Here is a 27204-nt window from a genome sequence, read left to right as displayed (position 1 = left end):
GTGACTTATACCTCCTGGAGGATGATATCCATTATGCATGTGTACCCAAGCAGAGGTGCAAATAGAACCTCAACATAAACGATTTCCATGTAGCTTAGCATCTCTCCTCCATAGACCATGTTAATTGGATGCCAACTGATAAACAGAAGCCTGAAGTTTCAGGTCTTGGGTAATTTATAACTTGGTCACAGTAATTAGTGAACCCATATCCTTCCAATTCAGAACGTCATTCAGTTTTCTGTTACTATTCTTACTGTTCATTTGTTTCTTTTTCTTTAGACATATGGACTAGAAACTTAACAGTCTTGTAAAAATTAAAACTTTTCTGTAACCACCACAATCTTTCTTTCTGTCTGAAGATCTTAGTTCGAAGAAGCAGCAGCCCCATTGAACTGGATTTGAAAGATGACTCACAGCAGATACAAGGAAAATATAGGGAGAGACAGAAGAGTAAGTACCAGGAGATGTAGTCTGTGTTCCTCCAGCTTCAGCACGGATAGACTTTGTTTCCTTTTGACCGTCTAACGCGAATGATATCATCTGAAGACATGATGTTGCGATATGGGACATTTTTATTCCTGGAATCCCAGGATAGATGGGTGGTTAGTACCAGTCAAACATTAAACATTACCCAGTTACCTTCGAGAATTGTCTTTCCAGCCCTGGGTCTTTCTCCAGGTGAAAAGCACAACGAAGGCTGATGGCTGGTGAGGAGGCAGGCCCAGAAGGAAGAATGGTCTTCCTTTTGGACGTTCCCCCAGGTTCGGAACACGAAACTTCCGCAGTACCTTGACATCAGTGGTATAAGTATTTAAAATTTGACTGGGATGCTGAGATATACCATTAGGTACTGTGATATGCAGCCCTAATACTCTGCTTCCCTGAGGTCCTCTGCTGTGCCCCCTCCTTCTTGGTTGTTCCTGGTGGAGGGCAGAGCAGGAACTCTTAGGCTCCACCTTCTAGAGTCCCGGGACAGGCAAAGTGAGGAACCTCGCAGGTGACTGGGGCAGCTGTCAGTTCTCTGCATGGGAATACCTGACAGTAGATTAGAAGCAGCAAGGCTGGGGGACTGTCAGCGGCTGACACAAAGGGCAGCCAGGAGGGCTGCAGGCAGAGAGGGTGGGCACCCCGAGCCTGTGTGCAGCAGACAGGGGACGTAAGGGGCAGACCGACGGAGGCGGTTCTGTGTCAGACTGAATAGTCAGGTAGGACTTCATAGCCTTTGACAGCATCATGGTACCATGACATATCAGAACATTTCAGTGCTTAGAGGGGGAGAATCTCTTGGTGGGACGCGTCATCCCCTGGTGATCCTCGGTGACTTGCCTAGGTTCATGTCTAGACATAGATTCTTCAGCCTGGAAGCATGAACCTGCCTTTGTAGTGGGATCAATTTTCATCCACCTCCTCCAGCCACCCCTGTTTCGTAGTTGAGTAAGTCAGGGTACATGGTGTGAGGATGTGCTCTTGTGGGTACCAGGGGAACTCAGTTAAGACCTGTAAAGAGTCAGGGCCCATAAAGAGAACTCACATCCACACCTGGAAGCTGTGTGTCGTTGACCAGGGGCCCCACGCAGGCCCCTGTCCCCAGGGGCAGCTGCTTAGGTCCTTGTGTGCCAGGACCATGGACGTGCTCATGTCCTGCCCTTGGCCATCTTGGACTGTGTCTTCCGTCATTCCAGGTGACAGTGTGAGCAGTGACCCCACTCTGGGCTGCAGCACCGAGGCAGAGCTGTCCCTGAGCCACTGGCAGACCTGCGAGGAAGACCCAGATCTGAGCCCGCCTGCGGATACTGTGACTGACACTGACGCCCGCCACTGGTTACAGCTCCGGCCCACGGATGCTTCGAACCTAACAGGTAACCATGTCCTTGAGATGAGGCAGCAGCGTTCACAGGGTTTCCCAGGTGTGAGGGTGCTAGGGCATCCTTCAGCACAGTGATCATGGGGGCTGCCCCCTCCCATATGGGCGTGCCCACCCCAGTCCCCCCACCCCCACCCCCTGGTCAAAATCAGCAGCGGAGTCTTGGTGTGCTGCATGCAGAGGGTTCTGAAACAGTAGAAGAACAGGGAGGAAGCCCATCGTGCCCACACCCGCTGCCCAACACGTGAGGAGGTGGGTGATATTTAGGCCAACGCTTTGCCATCCAGGGATGGCAGATTTGCTTTACTCTGAAAACAGAGAAAAGTGATTTCTCCAACTTACATGTGCCACAAATCCAGGAGATGTTAGAGAATTTGAATACTTACCTGTTACTGTTTTCTTTAACTTTGCTGTAGAATCTTTGATGCATGCAAGATAAGTTGTAACGCATGTTATGGACCAGTGAGCCTGCCCTGAGCATAAGTAGAATAGCTGCCCCACCAGTGAGACCCCCAACAGGGGGGCCCCCTTCTCAAGTCCCTCTCTTCTCTTGTCATCTCATGTGAATACTGTGACCCTGTCCACAGTAGTTTTTTTTTTAATTAATTAATTTATTTTTTGCAATTATTTAAGTTTTCCTGGGGTTTTTAATAACCATTCCCACTTCTTTATAAAGTGTTAACCACAGTATCTGTCTCTTCAAACAACATATCATTTAATTTTGGTTTTAAACTTTTTTAAAATGTCGTCATATTCTGGTTTTTTTTTTTGGGGGGGGGGCAACATTTTTCCCTTGAGTATTCGTAGTTCTAAGATTCATGAATAAGTTATAGAGCCGAACTTTCTGGGACTGCATCTAGGCTCTGCCAAGGAGTTGGTGGGTGGCTTTGAGCTGGTAAATCTTTCTGTCCTTCGGTTTCTCTTTACAGTAGAGTCGAGATACTGCTGCTGCTAAGTCGCTTCAGTCGTGTCTGACTCTGTGCGACCCCATAGACGGCAGCCCGACAGGCTCCTCAGTCCCTGGGATTCTCCAGGCAAGAAAGTGGAGATACTAATAGTCCCTATTATAGGGTTGTTGGCGGAATCAGTGAGTGAGCCTCTGAGTCAAGCGTATAGAGCAGATTTATGCGTACATACATATCGTGTGACCCTGGGAAAGTGAAACTCTTTCGCTTCAGGTTCAGTTCCCTGGCCTGTCACATGGAGGGCACCAAGAGAGGTTGGGTTTTTGTTCTGCTTGGTTTTGGTGAGAAATTGTCGGGAGAGGCCAGTGTTCTGAGGAGCTCAGTGTGGGAGGTGCCCACCACGGCCACGTCCCTCCTGGCCCACCACGTTCCCAGGTCCATAGACATCCTTGATGAGAACCGCAACAGCAAACCACAAAGCACGTGTTGAGTAAAAAGTGGTATTAAACCACTAAAAATCATTTTAAAATTAGAAGTAAAGGCTAAACTCTTAACTTAGCTTTTTTTTTCTTAACTAAGCAAACTGGTTTTCATAAATTACAGTATAAATTTTAACCAGTCTCTGTGTTTTGGGAAATTTCTAATAAAGTAGCATAAAACCTTCATAAATTTTACATAGGAAAATGGTGTTGGATAAAAATTTTTATCTATGAGATAGATAAGACCAAGAAGGATGATCTCAATGTACATTTAATGTTTATCTTAATTAAGACTGGAAAAACAAACCAGTTAACTGTAAATGAACTACACATTGCCTTATAATGCTGTATGTGCCGTCCTTAAGAGATCGTGGACATTTTTGGTCTAAATGTTCACCTCTGCCCATGGAAGAAGCCTTGTAAGGTCAATGAGAAAACACTTGGCAAAACCATTGCGCTTACTTTGATAACTTATTGGGTAGTAATTGGTGCTTCTCAAATTTGTGGTTCTTTCATTATAGAAATGATGAAAATCATTTTTATAATATATATAATGATAATTTCTATAATATATATAATACAAAATCATTATATATAGAAAATAAATGTAATAATTGTGAATAATAATATCATAAATTTACGAAGGATTTAACAGCTTACAAAGAACTTTGAGACATCCTCTTTGATTTTTATGGTAAGCAGGTCAGGTTATACAAATTCTGTTTGAGGGGTGGAGAAGCTGAGACCCAGAGAAGTTGTGTCATCTTACTGGAAAGTAGGCCCCAGTATTGGAACTGGCTTCCAGAGTGTTTTGACTCCATTTGCAGAGTTATGCCCACCCCTTTCTTCTACACTGTTGTTCAAATTACAGCTGCCAACCCCATTCAAACTGTTTGAGAATTATTGATATATTTGTGGAATTAGTGGCTTCTTTGGGTCCAATATTCAGATTATCCAAGGGGAATCATCATCATGGTACTGTTGAAGACTTTAGTGCATTTTCAGTGAGCTGAATTCACCTAAACGAGGACTAGCTTTAATTACTTTTACTGAAAAGAGAGAAAATTGTGTGATTACCTCTTTTGTCTGCCTTCTGGAAGGCTTAGCTCTGATCCCATCTCAGAGTGTGCCTGGTACGCTCGGTCTAATACACTTGTGTGAGGTAATTTCATACGATGCTCTCTCTGCTGTGATTAACTCCTCCAGATACTCAGCTCTTCTTTGAAATCCTAATATCGAGAATCAGTACACTCAGTTCAATAGTTCATCTTGTCATCTGTGAAAAGGACAAACCGTAATATGATAAGGTTTATGGATTATCACTGTTCTGAATTTAACTTTCAGTTCTTAGGAGAAAAACTTCTTCGTAAATGGACAAAGTAAAACTCATGTTACCCTGATCTCTAGGACATGCAAAGCGAGCAGTCCAACAATTTGAATGTATCTCCATTTCTCACTGAATAAACATGCCAGTTATTAAATGCTTGGAATAATAAGCTGCTTCTAAAATCTTAAATTCCTTTATCATTGGCCAGCTAGCAGTTTAGTTTTGTATTTGCTTTCTTATTTAAATCATTTCATGCTTTCTGGAAATGACAGTTAAATTTATAGTGGACTGCTTCAAAATGTGTCCGGGATTTGTATGGCAAGATATGGAGACATGGAGGTGACTGTCATGAAGGAAGAAGTTTTTAGAAATAGGGGCACGGGGACTTCCCTGGTGGTCCAGGGTTTAAGAGTCTGCCTTGCAATGCAGGGGACACAGGTTCGATCCTTGACCTGGGGTGATCCCACATGTTGCAGGGCAACTAAGTCTGTGTGCCACAACTACTGAGCCTGTGTTCTGCAACAGTGAGAAGCCGCTGCAATGAGAAGTCCTGTGTACCACATCTGGAGAGTAGCCCCCACTTTGGCTTAACTAGAAAAACTCCATTGTTCCCAATGAAGACCCAGTGCAGCTAAAAATAAATAAGAAATTTTTGAAAAAAGAAATATGGACGCAGCATGCCCCATAGGAGGGCACATGGAGGGTGGGTCACCCAGGTTGGTGAGAGAGGAAAACATGGGGAACATCCTTTATTGTCATTTGCTCAGGGAAGGGAAGGCAGGGCAGACTAAGCAGACTGGGGATCAGCTGGTTCACATCATTTCAGCCGAGTCTGAAGCACCGACACTGGCCCAGGCTGCCGGGTGCCAGACCCTGGAGTAATGAGGGCACCAGGGCATCCCCTTGTTGGTGAGAGCTAGACAGAGGAAGGTGGTCACGATGCCTGGTTTGGGATTGTGAGGTTTACATGTGAACAACATACTCTCTGGTATGTTGTTTGCCATGGGAATGGCAGCCCCTCCTGGCCAGGGAGGCCCCAGATGCCAGAGTATCAAGAATACCAAAAATAAGAAAGTAGACTTGACTTACATGTAAGTCTTGTTCAGTTGAGCTTATGATTTTCAAGAAGGGGGTATTTATAACTCTATAGAAAAGCTATGACAAACCTAGACAGCATACTAAAAAGCAGAGGTATATTACTTTGCCAACAAAGGTCAGTATAATCAAAGCTATGGTTTTTCCAGTGGTCATGTACAGATGTGAGAGTTGGCCCATAAAGAAGGCTGAGTACCGAAGAATTGATGCTTTTGAACTGTGGTCTTGGAGAAGACTCTTGAGAGTCTCTTGGACAGCAAGGAGATTCAACCAGTCTATCCTAAAGGAAATCAGTCCTGAATATTCATTGGAAGGACTGATATTTAAGCTGAAGCTCCAATACTTTGGCCATCTGATGTGAAGCGCCAACTCATTGGAAAAGACCCTGATCCTAGGAAAGATTGAGGGTAGGAGGAGAAGGGGATGACAGAGGATGAGATGGTTGAATGCCATCACTGACTCAATGGACATGAGTCTGAACAAACTCCAGGACCTGGTGAAGCACAGGGAGTCCTGGCATGCTGCAGTCCGTGGGGTCACAGAGTCAGACACGACTGAATGATTGAACAATAATAGCTAAGTATTGATATTGCTGCTGACCTCATCTCTTATTTAGCAAATAAGCTTATAGTCTAGAAATACTGCTTTTGATGCTATAAGAAATAAAAAGATTACTAAGCCATAGCCAGGACCAACTGAAGAACTTACTGAGAGGCCAGAAAAAATAAGACATTTGTCCTGATAAGGACAAATTATGGGATAAGTGTGATGAGACTTATTTAAAGAGAGTTTTAATCACAGAGATAGACATATGGACTAAAAGAATGGAATATAAAACATATACTGGATATATAAGGACATGGAGTCGTACATGAAAGAGGTAGCCTTCCAGATCTGGCAAGAGAAGGATGGGCTGCCCAGTCAAGCATGCAGAACATTTAGCCAGCGGGCAGAATAGGGGGCAGGATCCCTACCTCACACCCTGCCTGCAGCCGAGTTCCAATGGATAAATACTCAAATGTAAAAAGGAAAATTTAAAAACTTTTGAAAGAAAATATCTTCTAAAAATCTAAGACCTTGGGGGAGGGAAGACTTTCTTAAAATGAGATGAAAAAAATGACTAACCATAAGAAAGTGTTGTCATTAATTCAACTCCAGCGTAAATAAAAGTTTCTTTTCATTGTCAGAGAGACTTTTAAGAACTTAGAGTTAGCAGAACCTTGAAGGTTAAGGGCCAGCTTCCGTGCTGCTTCTTTTCCAGGTACCTATTAGATCGGTGATATTCTCTTTTTTTAAAAAACACTTTTGGCTGCTGTGGGTCTTCATTGCTGCTCTCTAGTTGCAGCGAGTGAGGGCTGCTCTTCCTTGCAGTGTGCAGGTTTCTCATTGCAGTGGCTTCTCTTGTTCTGGAGCACAGGGTCTAGAGTGCAATCTCAGTAGTTATGGCCCACAGGCTTAGTTGTCCTTGCGCATGTGGGATCCTCCCAGACCAGGAATTGAACCTGTGTCTCCTGCAATGGCACCCCACTCCAGTACTCTTTCCTGGAGAATCCCACGGGTGGAGGAGCCTGGTAGGCTGTAGTCCATGGGGTCGCTGTGTCGGACACAACTGAGCAACTTTACTTTCAGTTTTCACTTTCACCCATTGGAGAATGTAATGGCAACCCACTCCAGTTGTTCTTGCCTGGAGAATCCCAGGGACGGGGGAGCCTGGTGGGCTGCTGTCTATGGGGTCGCACAGAGAGTTAGACACGACTGAAGCAATTTAGCAGCAGCAGCTCCTGCATTAGCAAGAGGATTCTCAACCACTGAAAGTCTAGTGCTACATCTCAAGATAAGATTCAGTTAGACGTTTTCAACACTTCACTTTAGTGGAGGAAGGTCAGTGGTGTTGCCCCACTTCAGGGATGGGATTGCCATTGGTGATTGGTTGTTCACAGCTGGTTTTTGGCTCCAGGACAGTGCATGACAGGAGAGGATCAGTCAGTACGTACTTCAGTTAGGGGATGACTCAGCTTTCAGCTCTTGCCTGGAAAATCCCATGGATGGAGGAATGGAAGGCCATAGTCCATGGGGTTACTAAGGGTCACACACGACTGAGTGACTTCACTTTTACTTTTCACTTTCATGCACTGGAGAAGGAAATGGCAGCCCACTCCAGTGTCCTTGCCTGGAGAATCCCAGGGACCGGGGAGCCTGGTGGGCTGCTGTCTATGGGGTCACACAGAGTTGGACACAATTGAAGTGACTTTAGCAGCAGTAGCAGCAGCTTGCAGCTGCAGGCTCTTGTTTGATTTAACTAAAAACAACACATTTTAACCTTTTTTTTTAATAGTAAAAAATATGTATGATTGAGTTTCAAAATCTCTGTTAGTATATTTATCCCAACCCTGCCTCTCAACGTTGTTACTGAAATCCTTTGACCGCTTCTACTTTGAATTATAGCTTCTGCTTTTAATTATCCCTGTTACCTGCCACCAAAACTGTTTTTGGATGAATGTTTTATCAGTGTCTGTCACTGCACACATTTTTGGAATCTCCACCAGGCTTTGATCTATTTTGAAAATATCAAATGTTCTGAAGAAAAATCATGATGATAAACACCATGAGATTGGTTGCTTACCTTGAGTGAAGTTGCTCAGTCGTGTCCGACTCTTTGCGACCCCGTGGACTGTAGCCCACCAGGCTCCTCCATCCATGGGATTCTCCAGGCAAGAATACTGGAGTGGGTTGCCATTTCCTTCTCCAGGGTATCTTCCCGACCCAGGGATTGAACCCAGGTCTCCAGCATTGCAGGCAGACGCTACCTTGGAGATCTTTAAATGAATGTTACATGTCTGGGAAGCAGATGAGAAAGGCCACAGTGATGGTCAACAGAGTGCCAACCTGCATTCTTTATTTATTTGGCTGTGCCAGGTCTTAGCTGTGGCCTGCGGGATCTAGTTCCCTGGCTAGGGACTGAACCTGGGCTCCCTGCATTGGGAGCATGGAGTCCTAGCCTCTGGATCACCAGGCAAGTCCCCTGTTTCTCCACTTTTTAATCATCAAAGTCTAGGCCTAATTTTCTGGTCCCAGAATTAAAGTGTTTCAGTTGAGCTTTTGACTTTGTGCCTTTTCAACTCGAACGGGAAAAGCATTTTCAAAGCACTGGCCATGCTTCATCTATACTCCACCAAACCTACACAAAACCGCTGCCATGTGAAGCCGCCATCTGGTTGGCTGCCTCATTTTACCAATCACCAAGACTTATTTCATGACTAAAATCCTTTGTACATTTGCAAAGTTCTAAACTTCAGATTGCTCCTGTATGTGAGCATTCTGTATTGTGCCTGTACGTGTTTGGGGAAAGATGATATAATTTTGTTTACAAGGCTTCCTACTTTAATTAAAAAATATTTAATGTCTCTGAAGCATTTTTAGTAAGAATGAAATAAAAAGGTGCTCTTTTGCTCATGAAAAAGAAAATGAACTGTTTGATATTTTTAAGGTGAATGTGAAATTTTCAGAAATCTCTCAAATCCCGATTTTTAATTAAGCGCCGCTTCACTGAGGAACCATCTACATGTGAAATGTCAGCATCTGTTCCGTTGCTTATGCCACAAGTGGAATCATTTGGGGCAAAAACATTTCAACTCATTAAAAATTTTTTTCATGGTAATGTTGAGCATGCAGTCATTTCAAATACCTCGAAAAGACTCCCTGTATTTTGATAATATGATGGAGGATGTTACCTAGAATTTTATCACTGAGGAATAAATTTCTGGTGGGGAAGGGAGATCTTTCCACAACAGAGAATGGATCGTTGGCAGGTTGCAGGGAGACGCAGGTGGTAAGGTACCTGACCTCTGTTTACTTGGAGCTATCACTCAAGGGAAATCCCGGAATGACTGGAAGGCTGAAGGCTGATCTCCACCTCTGATGGCTGCGTTGTTGGGGTGATACTTGGGGATGGAGCAAAAGTCTAAGTCGTCAAATCTCCTGACTCTTTTTTAACCCCGTATGGGGTTAAAGACTTATCACATTCTTCATAAGAAAACTACATGCCATATGATGCTGTTTGTTCACTTGGGAGCTTAGGTTTATTTGTAAGGTTTGTTGAAGCTTCACCAGACCTTCTCAGACCAACAGATGGTTGATACCACACTCATTTGACAGACTAAACATCAGAAGGGTGAGCCAGAGGTTTTGTAAAAGTTAATCTGAGAGTCCAGAAGGTCCACAATTTGGCCTTTGCTGTCTATACAGGTGCAGTGTGTGGGATTCCAGCATGGATTATATGTGTCTCTTCAGTTCAGTTCAGTTCAGTCGCTCAGTCGTGTCTGACACTTTGCAACCCCATGAACCGCAGCACGCCAGGCCTCCCTGTCCATCACCAACTCCCCGAGTCCACCCAAACCCATGTCCATCGAGTCGGTGATGCCATCCAACCATCTTATCCTCTAACGTCCCCTTCTCCTCCCACCCTCAATCTTTCCCAGCATCAGGGTCTTTTCGGATGAGTCAGCTCTTCACATCAGGTGGCCAAAGTACTGGAGTTTCAGCTTCAACATCAGTCCTTCCAAAGAACACCCAGGACTTGATCTCCTTTAGGATGGACTGGTTGGATCTCCTTGCAGTCCAAGAGACTCTCAAGAGTCTTCTCCAACACCACAGTTCAAAAGCATCAATTCTTTGGCGCTCAGCTTTCTTCACAGTCCAACTCTCAACATCCATACATGACCACTGGAAAAACCATAGCCTTGACTAGACGGACCTTTGTTGGCAAAGTAATGTCTGCTTTTTAATATGCTGTCTAGGTTGGTCATAACTTTCCTTCCAAGGAGTAAGTGTCTTTTAATTTCATGGCTGCAGTCACCATCTGCAGTGATTTTGGAGCCCCCCCAAAATAAAGTCTGACACTGTTTCCACTGTTTCCCCATCTATTTGCCATGAAGTGATGGGACCAGATGCTATGATCTTAGCTTTTTGAATATTGAGCTTTAAGCCAGCTTTTTCACTGTCCTCTTTCACTTTCATCAAGAGGCTCTAGTTCTTCTTCACTTTCTGCCATAAGGGTGGTGTCATCTGCATATCTGACGTTATTGATATTTCTCCCAGCAATCTTGATTCCAGCTTGTGCTTCTTCCAGCCCAGCGTTTCTCATGATGTACTCTGCATAGACGTTAAATAAGCAGGGTGGCAATATACAGCCTTGACGTACTCCTTTTCCTATTTGGAACCAGTCTGTTGTTCCATGTGCAGTTCTAACTGTTGCTTCCTGACCTGCATATAGGTTTTTCAAGAGGCAGGTCAGATGGTCTGGTATTCTCATCTCTTTTAGAATTTTCCACAGTTTATTGTGATCCACACAGTCAAAGGGTTTGGCATAGTCAAGAAAGCAGAAATAGATGCTTTTCTGGAACTCTCTTGCTTTTTCCATGATCCAGTGGATGTTGGCAATTTGATCTCGGGTTCCTCTGCCTTTTCTAAAACCAGCTAGAACATCTGGAAGTTCACAGTTCACATATTGCTAAAGCCTGGCTTGGAGTATTTTGAGCATTACTTTACTAGTGTGTGAGATGAGTGTAATTGTGTGGTAGTTTGAGCATTATTTGGCATTGCCTTTCTTAGAGATTAGAATGAAAACTGACCTTTTCCAGTCCTGTGGCCACTGCTGAGTTTTCCAAATTTGCTGGCATATTGAGTGCAACACTTCACAGCGTCATCCTTCAGGATTTGAAATAGTTCAACTGGAATTCCATCACCTCCACTAGCTTTGTTCATAGTGATGCTTCCTAAGGCCCACTTGACTTCACATTCCCGGATGTCTGAGTATATTTATGATACTGATGTGGGAAATACTGGTGTGTTTCGCTCTAAGAAGAAACAGTTCCTGGTTTGGGGAAGGCCTTTCCGTGACCCCCGTACCATCCTTATGAAATCTTCTGCTTCAGGCTCTTGTGCTCTTTGCATAATAAACATAATAAGCTGTTAGCGGCTCTCTCGGGCACAGTGCAGGAAGCATCTAGAGCCGGCTGTGGATTTGCCTGTGCTCCTTGTCACACTCTTCTCCTGCTCCTGGCTGGCTCTGGTCCTTCCTTGCATCCGTAGACTGTGCTTCCATTTCTGTGGTTGGACCTGAAAAACCCCAACAGCACATGCACCTGGAATGATCCTCCATGGTGGTGGATGTTTGTTAGTATCTTTTTAAAATCAGCTTCTATACATGTACTACAAAGCAATAGAAAAAGCAAAGAGCACTCTTTAAAAACATTAATAAAATAGGCAAATAGGCAAGATCGATCAAGGAAGAAATACTGGTAGTGAAAAAAGGAAGAAAGCAATAGAAACAACATAAAAATTAAAAACAATTCAATAGGTTAATTCTAATAGATTTATAAAAGTAGAGGACAATTCCTAGCTTTACTGAAGCTTCAAATAAAAGAGAAGCCATCTTTTCAACCTGTTCCAGATATGTTGTAGCTCTCCAGAGTCAAAAATTTTTCACACGAATGTTTCAATTATCAGAATTATTTTTGAATCTAAGATTATAAAGGGAACTGTAGGAAAACAAGCAAAGCTTTTCCATCACAGAATTCTATACCCAGCCAAGCTATGAATTTACCAGTCAGGGAACCAAGACTTTCAGACATATGAGGACACACTTTCTGAGGCATTTAGGAACATGCAGCCACTTAAAGGAGAAGAAATATCACATACCATTTTGTGATTCTGGTCTTATAGATGAGAAGGGTAAATATGTGTTCACACAAAAGCCTGTACACATTTGTAGCTTTAGGTCTAATCAGACCAAAACCAGAAACTATCCAGTGTCCTTCATCAGGTGATTGGATAAACTATGACGGCTGTGGATACACGACCGCATGGATGAATCTCTCAAATAAATGCCTTATGCTAAGCGAAGGAAACCAGATGGAAAGGTTACTTACTAAAGGACTCCATTTATCTGACGTTCTGGAAAAGGCAATGCTGTAAGGATAGGAAATGGCAGTGGTTGTCTGGAACAGAGGTTCGGGGAGGGAACCGACTGCATAGGGGCCCTGGTGGAATGAAGAGGAAGTTTCAAGTCAGTTATGGAGGTGGTGTATGTGACAGCTACATGATCATACACATTTCTTATAGCTCCTTGAATCCAAGAAGGATAAAACTTGTTATAAGCAAATTATACATCCCACAAACCTGAGTTAACAGTGTCAGGCACCACAGATGTCACTCCCGCCGCGAAGCAGTCCTGGCCACTTTTCCTCATGACCCTGCTCCCTCCGCCTCCTGCTCTAGTTCTCCTTCCTCTCCACTGCTTATGAAGACCTTCTCAGGGTCTCTAGGAACTGTCTCGTCATCTCTGGGTTGTCACCCTTTTAGATGGAAGAATCAGAGTCATCTGACATTTCCTCATCAGTCTCACTTCCCTGTCCTTCCAAGTTGTCAGCCATTTCACACCTCATCTCAACTGTTTTACTCTGAATTTGCATACATGTTCAAGCATGGGTCATTTGCACTAAAGATAAAAGTCTGTAACAATGAAATAAAAATTGTGTTAACACACGTTTTACCTCACAGACAGCAGCGAATGCCTTGCTGATGACTGCAGTATAATTGCTGGGGGGACCCTCACTGGTTGGCATCCAGACTCAGCCGCTGTGTTGTGGCGAAGAATCTTGGGGATCCTTGGAGATGTGAATAATATCCAGTCACCCAAAATCCATGCCAGGGTGTTTGGCTATCTCTATGAACTCTGGTACAAGCTAGCAAAGGTATGTCCTGCTATTGTTACCTTTCATTCTAGTATGGTAACATTGATTTGTCACTTAACCTAAAAACTGTGTTGCATGTAACTTGTGAACATATTCTGGACCAAGAGTTTAGATACTGAAACAAAGTACATTTGATGATCAAAAAATAAAAAATACTTTTATAAATGGCAACCCACTCCAGTATTCTTGCCTGGAGAATCCCAGGGACAGGGGAGCCTGGCAGGCTGCCATCTATGGGGTCACACAGAGTCGGACACGACTGAAGCGACTTAACAGCAGCAGCAGCAGCAGAAGTTATTTAATGCATAAATAAACTATTACTATAGGATATCAAAGAATGGGATATTATACAATAGTTGTAGTTACTCTCTTTATAAAAGCACTACTGGTCTTATTGTACAGAATTTGAATGTAGAGAAATGCTAAGAAATTTAACCTCACCGTCCACATGGAAAGCCATTATTAGTATATAATCTTATTTCTGAGGATAATTTTTGTAAAAGTACAATCTGTTGTCCTTTGTTTGTAAAAGAATACATACAATTTTCATCCTAGGGTTGGTTTTTGTTTACAATATATGTTTTCCCCATTTTAGTACTTTTTTCTTTTTCCAAAAATGTGATTTGTGTTTATACAGTATAACTCATGAAACTATTCCTTATCACTTGAAGTTCAGGATGACCTCTGCAAGCATTAAGATTGAAGGAATAACAATGCCTTAGTTTTGCATTAGATCTAAAACCATCACACAATTAAAAAAGACAGTAGATCTCATGATAAAAGAAATATTTGTAAATGCTGTAGCTTCTCACTCAACTTACAGAAATTTAATTGACAGCAGCTGTTTGACCGTGGAGCACGATATTGACGTGTCATTGGGATAAACCGTGTATTATCTTGCCTAAAATTCTCCTTGTTTCGAATCATAGATACGGGATAACCTGGCAATAAGCCTGGATAACCAGTCTTCTCCATCTCCTCCTGCCTTGATCCCACCGCTCAGAATGTTTGCATCATGGCTGTTTAAGGCAAGTGAATATGTGTTTATTCCCTTATTGTAATTTCCCCTTCCTTTCTGAAATTAAGTTTAAAAAATGTAATTGCTCAAGACTGCATGTTTTGAAGACAGGCTGGGTCTTACTCAAGCCAGCGCTTCCCGCATCTCCATAAACAACTTTGTGGACAACTGAGAAGTAAATGAAAGGACAAAAGGCATCTGCATCTGGGGTTGATTAAATCTCTGAACGTCTCCTTGGCAGGCGACGACGCTGCCTGACGATTATAAGGAAGGCAAACTGCAAGCCTATAAGCTGATCTGTTCCATGATGACCCGGCGCCAGGACGTCCTGCCCAGCTCAGACTTCCTAGTGCATTTTTACCTCGTCATGCACCTGGGACTGACCAGCGAGGACCAGGTATCTGTGACGCCTCCACTGTACGTGTCGTGTTTTTGCAGGTGACATTGGGGTTTATCATAGTACCCCTGAAGGTTGAAATTCTCCATCGTTCGAGTCTTTCACATGCAGCAGCACCAGTGGCCTTTCAGGAATGAGTCTGACGTGTCTCATCCAGGCTGCTGCTTCTCCCCACTGACTCCGTATTTCACCAACCGAATTTGAATTTTACTCTGTGGCCTGTCCAGTTCTATGTGATCTAATCTCTTGCCTGTTGTCAGCCTCAGAAATACTCATCTCACTCATCTTTTTGCTGGAGTTCTACATTAGATATTGTTATGAAGAAAATGACTTTGGTCATTTAAAAATGTTTGAAAGCTACTGTTTTAGGAGTTAGGATGTTCTCGAGAATGACCTCACCTTAAATTATGGTTTCTGACATCTCTTGAAGGGGAATTAATTTCTCTTAAAGAAATGTGATTGGTGGTTAAGTTGAAACAGAAGGGCCAAAGGAGCCACCAGTCACCAGCCTGTAGCCTCTGGCCTTCCTCCTTTTAGAAGCCCCCTGCTTGTGGGCGGAGGACAGGGAAGGGGGTGGGACCACTGACTCTCGACTTACTATCTGAATGTCAAGCCAGCAGGTGACAAGGTTGATTTGTGAAGCTTGAGATTGTCCTGGGCTTTACTTGGAGGATGGGTTTAGAAATGTGACAGTGCTAAGATAGAGTAGGACATTGGGCCTGGAGATTAATGAGGAAGTAATTAAACAAATATAGTTTTGTTTTTTTTTTAATGGCAAGAACTAAGATGGTAGCATTGGAGGGGGCAAAAAGGAAAGGGAAGAGTTTAAGAAATGTGAAGGCATTTAATTTTAGCACCAGGTCCTCTTGACTGATAGCTTGACTGGGCTTCCCTGATGGCTCAGTTGGTAAAGAATCTGCCTGCAGTGCAGGAGACCCCGGTTCAAGTCCTGGGTCAGGAAGATCTACTGGAGAAGGGATAGGCTACCCACTCCAGTATTTTGGCCTAGAGAATTCCATAGTCCATGGGGTTGCAGACAGTCAGACATGACTGAGTGACTTTTACTTCACTTCCTCTTGACTGATTATAGGTTTGGGAATGTTTCAGAATTTACCCTTTAAATTGATAATACTTATCAGTGAACTAGAGTCATTTGTGAACTACCGAGTAGCCATCCTTTCTGTCTTTATTTGATGCTTTGAATATATGATGCAGACACAGAAACCTTTTGATTCATGTAAGAGGTCATTCTCCAAATTTGCCAGCCTTGCCTTGGGCCCTGTTTAAAACCCTTGTGAAATATTCCCTGCTAAAGTCTTTGAGCTTTAGTCATTAAGCTTCTCCCCCAAAGTAATAGCCTTACTGTCCTACTGTGTTGTTTCTGTCATATTCGCTACGTTTCCAGCAGCGTGCAGTGGACATCTATGGAGCAGGTTGAACTGAGATGCGTGTAGAAATAGGGATGTTTAAGTAGACTTGTTTGTACTCCTTGCTCAGATATGTTGGAGCCATCATTGCGGGTGAAAGCATGTTTTATAGAATGATGCAACTTAGGGCATGTGGAAGATTAAGGGTAAAAATAGGAAAGAAAATTAACTCACAGATATTAATGAGATCCCTCAGTGACAGAACCAAGAGAGGAAGGTGCAGTTAACAACCCTGTACCTTTAAAGGCGTATTTTGCTAAGCTTTGCAGGAAAAACATCTACTTGGAAATGATAATTAGCTGTACAATCTCTGTAGAATTCTTTGTAGAATTTAATACAAATAAATTTGAAGTCAGCTGTAAATACTTAGTATTTCTAGAATGAGTTTTCCAGAAAGTCGTGTAAATAGGTGTGTTTAGAATCCTTTCTATTTTAAAGCGTGTTGGAGTAAAAATGAAACAGTAAAATGAGATGAGGTCTGTATATTATAACATTTGAGAACCCCTAACATTATTTCAAAAATGGGATTTTTCAGAGTAGAAAAAAGAGTTTTCAAAGTTTTTATGTAAAATTTTAACACTTTAATGTATGCCTTATTTTTGGTTAGGTTTGATCTTTTGTAGTTCATTTTAAACTACATAAATCTTAAATGCTGGCCCACTGCTAGTAGTAATCCCACCATCCAGACTTCTAAGAGAGAACAGAGATATCGTAAATCTCTATTTTATAATCAGCCTTTTGTTTCCACCGTTAGAAGCTCATGTTTTTATGTTTCATAGAATTGACTATTTTGCTGTAACCTTAACAATTACTGGTATATGTTTGAGAAGTGATGACTGTCTGCCAAACAGAATTACTCTAAATAAACTTTATTCCTTTGCCAGAAGTAAATTATGCAGAAGGCTTTCTAATGAAAGACTTTTCTCATTTAAGTAAGAAATGTCTCCGGTAATTAGTTTAACTTTTGGTCCACATGTCTAAATAGGTCATGGTTGTTGCTCCAGAACTTCTGTGACTTCTGGAAACACATGTTATATTAATTATAAAAAGCAAAGAAAGCGTGTGCTATAAAGAATACAGTTAAATTCAATTTCTTAATTGACTAACTGTGCACCTGTGACTTGGACTTTCTGTCTTGAAAGAGTTTTCAAAGTGCTATGCTTTTATGTAGCCTGGCACTGGACAGCTTCTTTCTTGCAGAGAAAACCTTGTAAGAAAATATTCCTTAGTTTTTAATGAAATAAGTACTAGCTAATCATTTTTAGATTTTTAACAGGTTAGTTTTGTCTTCCAAATAAAATCCAAGGTCACTTTCTTCCTCTCACCTCTGGGTGGCACTCTTGTCTGCATGATGGTGGTTCACCCACCAAACGGAGCCTTGGAAGTTCCTGGGAGACCCAGTTCCCTGGGGAGCTTGGTGCTATGGTCTGGCCCAAGTTACAGATGCTTTCCCATATTGGAGAGTAGCAAAACCATGTCAGTAGTGACTTAGAAAGTGTGCAATTATAAATAAGATCTAAAATGTTAAAAAATCTTTTTTTTTCAAACATAAGGGCACTTACAGAAACGGTAGATTTCTTCTTGTTAAAAAAAATTGTAAAATATCTCTCTGATGATGTTCTATGTTACAGCCATATAAAGTAGCAGTTTCATCTAATATAATAGCAAATTAGTTACATAAATAAATACAGTCATTTCCGTATTCTAAAAAAGTAATTGGAATACATATACCAAACAGCCAGAATTCAAAATGTAGCACATTCCAAACCACCTGCTTTTAATATCATTTGGACCAGTTACTCAACAGTTTTGTCGATAAAACTAAGACCTTATTGAGTGACATGTCCCACAGTCAGATGTGTGTATACAGCGGGAGTTTATGGTTTATTGGTGTGATGGAGAAAATGCTTTGAAATAGCTTTATTTTTCCTTGACTATGAATTTTTTAAGAAAAAAATGGATCCTGTTGCTGATTTAGAAAATAATTAAGATGGTAAAGACTTTCGAAAATAACTATACATTATGAGTAAGAGTCAGGAAGGCTCTGGGACTGCCTGGACTGATTGTGCAGGGGGTCTTCTCGCTGGCTTCCCTCCTGCCTGCTGCTCTGTGTCTGGGCTTGGGGAGGCGGAGGGTCGCCATCTCCGCACCACTGACTGCAGTACCAGACCCTGGGCTGGGAACTCGTGATGTTGTCCATCGATTCTTCTCTGCAGTTCAGTTAGACAAATATCATGACCCGCTGTATAAATACCTAAGGCTCAAAAGATATTGAGGGCATTTGCCCAATGCCACACAGAAGAAGGGCTGTGAGAGCTCTCGGGAAGCCTGGCTTATTCAGCAGGGTCTGTCTCTCCTGTGGATTCAACGCCACACATGCTGGGCAAACAAACAGGCCTTGACCGCGTCCCTCCTCCTGTCCTTTCTCACCTGGGCTTTGTCCTCAGTCCTGCCGCCACTCAGAGTCCTCCTCCCTTGGACCCCTCCTCCCATCCCTGCCTGCAATACCCTCCCTTGCTCCCACCCGGTTCCTCACCAGCTTCTCTTCCAAAGCTGTTCCCAGTTCTGCTTCGTTTGTCCTAATACTTAAGCAGCTTTTTCACCTCAGTCTCCCCCTCTGAATATGTGGACATGAAAGGAGCTAGGGTTTGGATTTATTAAAAACAGTTCCTATTAATTTCATCATTATTTAAAACATATGGACAGATCAATATGTGTGAAATGGAAAAGGACAGTTGAGGAAAGGAATGTTATTTTTATGTTTCTAAGAACATATATCAAAGACTGGAAAGTTTTCTTTGCTTAAAATTTAAGTAAACTATTCTTTAACAATGACTTACAGATTGAAGGTCTTAATGCAATTTGTCTGTTAAATACATCAAAGTTAAATTCGCCTTTAAATGTGGAGCTTACATCAGTGCAATTATGGTTGCAAATTTGCATATAGAAATTTTGGGAAATGAGGGTCTTTGTCATTTTCATCTGTGATGTTGCATTATTGTGCGTGTGTGCTCAGTTGCTTCAGTTGTGTCCAACTCTTTGCACCCTCATGGACTATAGCCCACCAGGCTCCTTTGTCCATGGGGTTCTCCATGCAAGAATACTAGAATGGGTGTCCATGCCCTTCTCCAGGGGATATTCCTGAGCCAGGGATCAACCTGCATTTGCAGGTAGATTCTTTACCACTGAGCCACCAGGGAAGTTGTGTTATCATATTTGGTAACAAACCAAAAAGCACGAGGCCGCTCCCAGGTGGGGAAATAGGTTTAGCAAAGTCTGCTGCAGCTCCGGACCCTCACTATGTGAAGTCAGGATGCAGTATAAGGGGTGACAGTTAGGAGCTTGGGCTCCCAGCCTTCTGTGCTCCAGGCTTGGCATCCCTCTGAGTAGACAAGTGATATGACCTCCTTGCACCTTGGCCCCCTGACATGCATATGATTGTAGCGCTGCCCTGAGGGAGCCCCTGGGAAACTTTGAGGGGCTAGACTGAGGAAGGCACTCAGTTTGAGGCTGCCACTGCACTTGGTGAGCACAGACTCCCGCGGTGACACCAAGGATGCTGAGGAAGGCAGGGCAGCCCTTGGCCAAATGAACCCATTTTATTTTTCCGATGTGTTAGGGTATTGGGTTCTTTTTCCCCTCCCCCATATTTTCTCTTACTTTGGAACAAAACCATTTGACTAAAACCTGTCACTAGGCATCCTGGAATTTCAGAACGTAGTATGGATGTGAGAGTTGGACTATAAAGAAAGCTGAGTGCCAAAGAATTGATGCTTTTGAACTGTGGTGTTGGAGAAGACTCTGTGAGTCCTTTGAACTGCAAGGAGATCCAACCAGTCCATCCTAAAGGAAATCAGTCTTGGGTGTTCATTGGAAGGACTGATGCTGAAGCTGAAATTCCAATATTTTGGCCTCCTGATGCAAAGAACTGACTCATTAGAAAAGACCCTGATGCTGGGAAAGAATGAAGGCAGGAGGAGAAGGGGACGACAGAGGATGAGATGGTTGGATGGCATCACCAACTCAATGGACATGAGTTTGAGTAAGCTCTAGGAGTTGGTGATGGACAGGGAGGCCCGGCGTGCTGCAGTCCACGGGGTCGCAAAGATCCGGATACGACTGAGTGACTGAACGGAGTGAGAAACAACCACTCCCCCTGCTGTGGGTCAGATATGAGGAATGACGTGTCCAGTGGCCTTTGTGACCTGGATGTTTCTCGTGTGTCCTGGCCATTGGCTCCCTTTCCAGGCACTCCCCACCCAAGGCAACACCTGCCCACTGTGGAATCGATGCCAGAGGGCTGGACACCCTGGCGGCCAGTTGACATCCAGCCGTGTTCCAGCCCAATAGGGGCCTATGTGGCTCTAGACTGCAGGTGGGGCAGCCTGCATCGCTCTGGCCCCTCCATCACAGGCAGCCAAGACCCTGCTGGGGCCGCACCCTAGTGGCTGGGTGCCTGGCTGGGCAGGGTTGCCGCCTGGGTCCTCTAGCCAGTCTATGAGCCCTCTAATGCCCTGATAGAAACCCCTGTTGTCTCAGACTCGGCATAGGAAATCTTTCATTTGTAAGAACCTGGCTCCCCCGGTGAGGTCCTGGGAGGCACCAGTGGTGTGGGATCCACGTGGCTCAATGTTTTAGGTGCTAAAAGCACTGGAAGCATTTCCTTCTCCGCCACCTCGCGCCCCCGCAAATTTGTTTTGTAGCCAAGAGTATTTCACTTGTTTTAGGAACGTTTTTACTTTCACTCTGCTATACATTTTAGTGCATCTTTTCCTTACCAGTGCTTAAGAAAACATAGTTTTAAACATCACGCACAGAGGAATATTCTATCATAGAAGTCACAACAGTTCCTGATTTTCTTAACGGATGTTACAGCCTCCTCTCAGGAGATACATGATGGAATAATATAATAATAAACAATCATTTGTGAGGAGATCTCAAGGGGCCCCTCGGTGAGCATGAGGCTCAGCAGTGAGCCCTGAAAGCAAGGTGCGGGGCTGACACTTGTAAATTGGCCATACCTGCTTCTTCTAATAACCCCAGACAGCCTGTATCATGCAGCGATACGTAATGATTGCATCACCTTTTCTCAGACAAAGAATCGTTCTTTGCTGGAAATTTAGACATGACTAGAACCATATGAGCTATACACAAATTTATAAATATATTTACAGCGAAACATCAGTGAATGTTCAGTTATAGAAAAAGTGAAGAATTAACATGTCAGAGTGGAGACCTAACTTATCTCCTATCCAAGGAAATAGTTCTAATACATCTCTAAAGTTCTTATTCTGTATAGGGAGTGATTGTTCCCCAGGTTTGAATTCATGGGATTTTAATTTGGTGCCAGCAGGATAAAGTGCATATTTATAAAGTTAAAGGACCAGCTAATGTTGGGAAGGTTAAATAATAATCTTGATGTGTGTCAGTAGAGGAACTTTAGAAGGCTCTCTTAAAAGCTTCGTCAAAAAACATTTTTTTTAAATTGTAGGTTTGTTACAATGAGTGAAATAAGATGAATTGCAGGCCTGCTTCCTAAGGTTTTTAAGAATGGGAAAATGTATATTCCAAGACTCCGGGATTTCAGATGACTTTAGAATATATTCAGCATTTGACTTTAATGGATGACAAGCCTCATACTGGGAACTCCCAGACCTGGGTGCTAGATTGAGCTCTGTCCCCCACCGGCCATGGAGACCTTGCCTGACCACAGGCAGTCAAGTGGATGAGGGGGCCCGGGGACCTCGGAGGCCCTTCCTTGAGCATTACTGGGTCCTCTGATTTATTATTGGGCATTTTATTATTAGGGCCACGTTGTCCTTTCCTCAGTATAGTGAAAGCTTCAATGATCTTTTCCCGTTTGGCACTTTTCCCCACCATAGTAAAGACCAGCGCAGTTCTGAGGGTGTATCTGGTGGTACAAGGCCCACAGACAATGCATGTCTGTAACATCCATCCTCTTATGCAAAGGGCTGCCTGAGCAATGCCCACACTGCAGAGATGGAACCATGCTGAACACCCCGAGACGTCGTCTGGTTTGGAAGCAACTCACAGGGAATGGGCATCCGGCAGGACTTCCAAGGATGGTGGGAGGACAAGTGGGATAGGGTTTCTCAGGGCACGTCGAAGGAGCAAGAACCAGGGTGGTGTTGGTCTAGTGCCCCATGTGTGCGTGGACATGACATGTGGACGTGGCTCCAGGCAGCACTGGAGAGAGCCTTGTTCAGAGCCGAGTTCGTCCCACGGATAATGGGGAGCTGAGCACAAGTGCGTTAGGAAGCTTGGGCTTGGTGATTGTGTGGGGTGGACCATGGCCAGGAGGGCTGATGACAAGAGGCACAGAAACAGGCGAGGGGATGAGGACCTGGTGAGGATTTATGTGTGTGTGTGAGTTTATTTATATGTGTGTATACATGTCTGTGTGTCTATTTATATTGTTTGTTGTTGCTATTATACTCACTAAATCATGTCCATCTCTTTTGCGATCCCATGAACTATAGCCCACCAGACTCCTCTGTCCGTGGGATTATCCCTGAGAGAATACTGGAGTGTGTTACCATTTCCTTCTCCAGGGGATCTTCCCTTCACAGGGATCGAACCTGTGTCTCTTGCATTGGCAGGTAGATTCTTTACCACTGAGCCACCAGGGAAGCCCTGTGTATTTATATGCTTGTGTGCATGTATGTTCTGTGTTTTGTGTGTGGAATATTGCACCCCAGTGGGGTGTAGGGCTGAATGCTAAGTGCCCTGAGAAGGCAGGATCTCCTGGCACTGTGTTCATTTTTTTTTTTTCTCAAAGCAAGCATTGGTTCAGGAAAGCAAGGTGATGATTTGAGAAAAAGTGGGAGCAGGGCAGGATGGGACCTCCTCCTCACCATGGACACCGCAGCACCAGGGCAGACTCAGCAGGTGTGTCAGAGGGTACACCCAGGAGTGTCCCCAAAGAATTCTCACCTGTTGGGAAGTAGAAATGTACGGGAAAGACTTCCAGGCACATTTTCTCTCCACGTGAGAGAAGGTATTCTTTAATCCTGTCAGAATTCAAGCAAATTGTAGATTTATTTATAGTTATTAAGCTAGAACTTTCAAAAGTCTCATTTATTTTATGTTGCCTTAGCCCATTTTGTTACTGTTTTTCAAAGTAATTAGAAAAACTTCTGTTTTTCTAAAAATATAATTCCCATTAGTTTGAATTTACATTAGTCAAATTGAGTGGTATTTTACTGGAAAAAGGGTTTGCTGTAGCAATAAACAAAACTTTCAAGTTTTAGGTTTGACGGAAGAGTAAATATTTACAAGGATAGTTGGTGTGTGTCAGTTGTCTCCTGACGTGTATCCTTAAGTTAATAATAATTCCTACTGTGTGCTTGTTGTTCAGACCCCAAATGATGAAATGTCTGTATCACAGTCAGTCTTGTATTAGGTAGCATCCACTGGTTTCTGAGTGTTTCCCATAAGATTTCGTGAGAATGGACAAGCCATAGATTAGTCAAGTTTCATCAAAGAACATTCTGTTATAACTTGGTTCAGCTTCTCAATGGCCATGGAGACTTAAGATAGATGACTGCACCAAAACAACAGACTGCAGGGCTTTTTCCTTCTCTTTTCAGCTGTAAAACCAGTAATTATTTTCATTAAGCTGCAGTCCAAGCCCCCTGACACCTAACTAAGGAAAGTAGAACTATGTGAAAGGTAACAGATGGTGGAGGCTTCAGTGATGGGGGTGACAAGTGTGCTGCCAACTTGTTCCACGGCTTCAAAAGGTGTAAGGTGATCGCCTAGGGGGTGGTCCTGAGAGGAACGATCCACCTGAGAGGCCAACACTACGCTTTTGTCGGACTTCCCTTCCTGAACTGAAAATGTCTAGACTTTCAAGTACATGCTACCAGTGAAGGGTACTAATTACATCTGTTTAGCCATCAGGGTCTAATAAGCGTCTGCATGACATACATTAAATAAAAATGCAATATAGCAACTCAATATATGTGGAAAATTAAAAGCTTGTATTCCTACTGAATACGCTCACCATGCAGTGTATGAGCTGGCCTGCAGTTTGCAGCAGAGAAAATGTTCTTTTACCCCGAGGCCTCTCTCTGGAAGGTCCATGGTCTCTGGAAGCCCAAGTCTCCAGAATCTTCTTTAGCAGGCTCTCAGGGGGAGTGGACACTCCCATCAATGTGTCAATTGATAGAGCATCAAAGGAATCACAGGAGAGCTCCCTGAACCAACATGCATCCCGGGGAGGAGCAGGTGGCCGTGGCCTCTGAGCTGGACCTTCTGGTTGAGCTTTTGGCTTCGTCAGTTTCAGAGCAGGCATTGACCTTCTTCAGTGGCAAGCTCACCCCCTTTGATAGGAGAACAGGGATTCCTGGGCCGTGGGGGAGCTCCAGGGATGTTGGGCGTGTCTGGAGATGTTCTGGTTGTCACAGTGGGGAGTGGGGCATGCTGGCATCTAGTGAGTAGAGGCCAGGGATGTCACACCCTACAGTGCCTAGGACTCCAGCAAAGACTACAACCCGGAGAGTCAGCAAAGAGGAGCTGTGCAGGGACGCCAGGGCAGGGGAAGGGCCAGGCCCTGTGAATTAACCCATGCATTCTGGAAGCCATCAGAGGATGAAAGGAAGCTCCCAGCTTAACCAAGGACAGAAAAACACGTGAAGGTTTAACCAGGGAGATTGAAGCAGGGGAGGCAGGTATTTTAGGTGAACTATATGGAAATTGCCAATGTGGGACTGGTTTTCTAAAAAAGAGGAGGGAGGGACAGTTCCTGTGGTTCAGCTTGTAAAGTAAGGACTTCCCTGGTGGCTCAGTGGTAAAGAATCTGCCTACCAACATAGAAGACACAGGTTTAATCCCTGGTCCAGGGAGATCCCACCTGCCTCGGAGCAACTATGCCTGTGTGCCACAGCTCCTGAACCTGTGCTCCAGAGCCCGGGAACCCCAAGTACTGAAGCCTGTGCACCTAGAGCCCACGCTCTGCAATAAGAGAAGCCATCACGATGAGAAGCCCTTGTGCCACAGCTAGAGAGTAGCCCGCACAGCCACAAAGGCCCAGCACAGCCAATGAATTAAAAGAAAATCAATTGAAGAAGAAACACGTGAAGTGAACTGATTGATTCAGAATCAACATGAAGAATATCCGAGATGTATTTTGTCTGGAGCCCAATCTGGCTGCAAGGATGCGGCTGTAGGTGTGAGTGCAGTGGGAAGGGGCTCGGGGGGGGGGGGGGGCTCTGTTCCCCCACGCAGGCCACCAGGGGAGCCGACAGGGAGAAGGTGAGCAGAGCACAGCCTGTGTGGTGGCAGGTCAGCCCACGGGCACAGATGGTGGCTTTCTTCAGAGGTCCGGAGCCCTGTCTGGTGAGAGATCAGGCCAGGGGACTTCCCAGCCCAGTGTCCGGTTCACACCAGTGTCTGGTTCATACCAGGCGCGTGACCAATTTGGGATTTGCAGCCTCTCACACTCTGGGGTATGTGTCCTAAGCCACCTGGCCAGGCCACCACACCAGCAGACTAAGGAAAGGGGCATCCACTGTGGGGCTTGAGCCCTGACCTTGCATGTGGATCTGTTTCCTTGCATCCGTGACCACACGGGCTTGTCTGGCTTGAGGTTCTTGTCCCATGAAGTAGGGTCTTAGCGGCTGTCTTGGGGGCCTTGGAAAGGTGAGCACAGTGAAACCCCAGTGCCAGATAGCAGAAGGGATTCCCTGCGACCAGAATCTCGCCTGTGGACCTATAAGATCCTCTTTTAACCATTTAGAACTCGATGAAGATTCTTGAGAAAATTCATGTTTCCTTTAGGCAGAGAAGAAATGAGATGGCTTCTCCTGTTTCAAGTCCTTAACAGTTATTTGGGGGAGGAGGCTGCTTCAACTACATTTGGAAGGGAGGGATATTTTTTTTTAATATAAGAGATTTTTAAGTCTTGATTGTGAGTTACGGTCCATCAAGATGGGCCTTGGATACGGGGAAACAACGTCAAGAAGAGCATTATAAATGAAAGTTTTGTTTCTGAGAGGAAGTGCTCTCCTTGTGGGGATTAATCTCTTTTTGTGCGTTGATTTCTTTTTAACGTGTAACAATAAGTGGCAGGGTGGTAATTGCAGATTGTTCAGCTATTAATGCTATTTACTGGAACACAGTTCAGAGAGAACATTGTTTTCTAAAGAAACAATAAACAACAGTTCTCTTTTGTTCTTCCTTGGAAAAATATCCTTTGGTAGGTATTTGTGGGCTTGAGAGATGTTAGCAAAAGAGAACCTTTTAGTAATAAGATGTTAAAATAAAATACCTTTTTTTTTTTTAAACTCGAGTCTTGGGTGAGCATGTGCAGGGTGAAGACCCATCACCTGACCTGGGTCCCCCTGGAGGGCTGGCTGGTCCCCAGTGGGTCCCTATGCTCTGGGCCTCACTCTCAACTGTACGAGCTGCCCCCTGCCCCTCAGAGGTCATTGCTTAGAGGAGGTTCTGTCCTGTGATCGCACCTTCATGGGCATCAGGGCTGCGTGTCTAGTGTATACATTCCGGAAGCACATTTTTAAGCCACGGCAGCCACTTGTTGACATCACTTGAAAGTATAGCTTTAAAAATATATTTGCATTCTTAAGCAGCGTGAACGAGGTGAAAAAATACTTTGCCCTTGAAAGCTAAGTGTCGCCCTCAGTGTGGTGTCATGCGTTCAAGGCTGTCTGCTCACAGATGTCCAGGGGGTCCCCGTTGACCCTGAGCTCACGGTTTCTCTTCTGATGCTTGGATTTGTGTCCACACCTTGGTCTCTTTCTGGCCTTGATTGACCTCTTACTCCCTGTGTATAAAATGGAAAGGTCGAATGATGACCTTCCAGATCTTCCTTCTCTAAGGTTTTGTGGTCCCAAGGAACACTAAATACACTGTCACGCAGACTCAGTGAATCTTCCCCACAGTGGATTTTGGTACTTC

At 44.0% G+C, this 27204-nt stretch overlaps 1 protein-coding gene and 1 long non-coding RNA gene across 21 annotated transcripts in view; one reads left to right on the top strand and one right to left on the bottom strand.

Annotated features, from left to right (window-relative positions):
* Nucleotides 1–27204, top strand: part of RALGAPA2 (Ral GTPase activating protein catalytic subunit alpha 2) — a 290584-nt gene that overhangs the window by 107498 nt on the left and 155882 nt on the right. For all 19 annotated transcript variants that reach the window (XR_009596074.1, XR_009596073.1, XR_009596071.1 and 16 more), the window contains 5 exons: nucleotides 360–450; nucleotides 1683–1859; nucleotides 13231–13424; nucleotides 14354–14452; nucleotides 14684–14839. Coding sequence is in view for 9 of the 19 variants with exons in the window: in XM_060397513.1 (XP_060253496.1) it covers nucleotides 360–450; nucleotides 1683–1859; nucleotides 13231–13424; nucleotides 14354–14452; nucleotides 14684–14839 (717 nt within the window). In the remaining 10 variants the exon portion in view is untranslated. The remainder of the gene's footprint in view (nucleotides 1–359; nucleotides 451–1682; nucleotides 1860–13230; nucleotides 13425–14353; nucleotides 14453–14683; nucleotides 14840–27204) is intronic.
* Nucleotides 3976–12972, bottom strand: LOC121816160 (uncharacterized). Of its 2 annotated transcripts, none has more exons than XR_006055593.2 (3): nucleotides 12850–12972; nucleotides 12600–12710; nucleotides 3976–4524 (listed from the first exon to the last, which is right to left on the bottom strand). It is a non-coding gene; the product is annotated as an uncharacterized LOC121816160 (long non-coding RNA). The 2 variants fall into 2 exon arrangements; XR_009596080.1 differs by lacking the exon at nucleotides 3976–4524 and adding an exon at nucleotides 8130–12515.

Source organism: Ovis aries, chromosome 13 (genome assembly GCF_016772045.2).
Source record: "Ovis aries strain OAR_USU_Benz2616 breed Rambouillet chromosome 13, ARS-UI_Ramb_v3.0, whole genome shotgun sequence".
In the NCBI taxonomy this organism is placed as follows: Eukaryota; Metazoa; Chordata; class Mammalia; order Artiodactyla; family Bovidae; genus Ovis; species Ovis aries.
The sequence above is the reverse complement of the archived record's forward strand: the minus strand, read 5'-3'. Positions and strand labels throughout refer to the sequence as shown.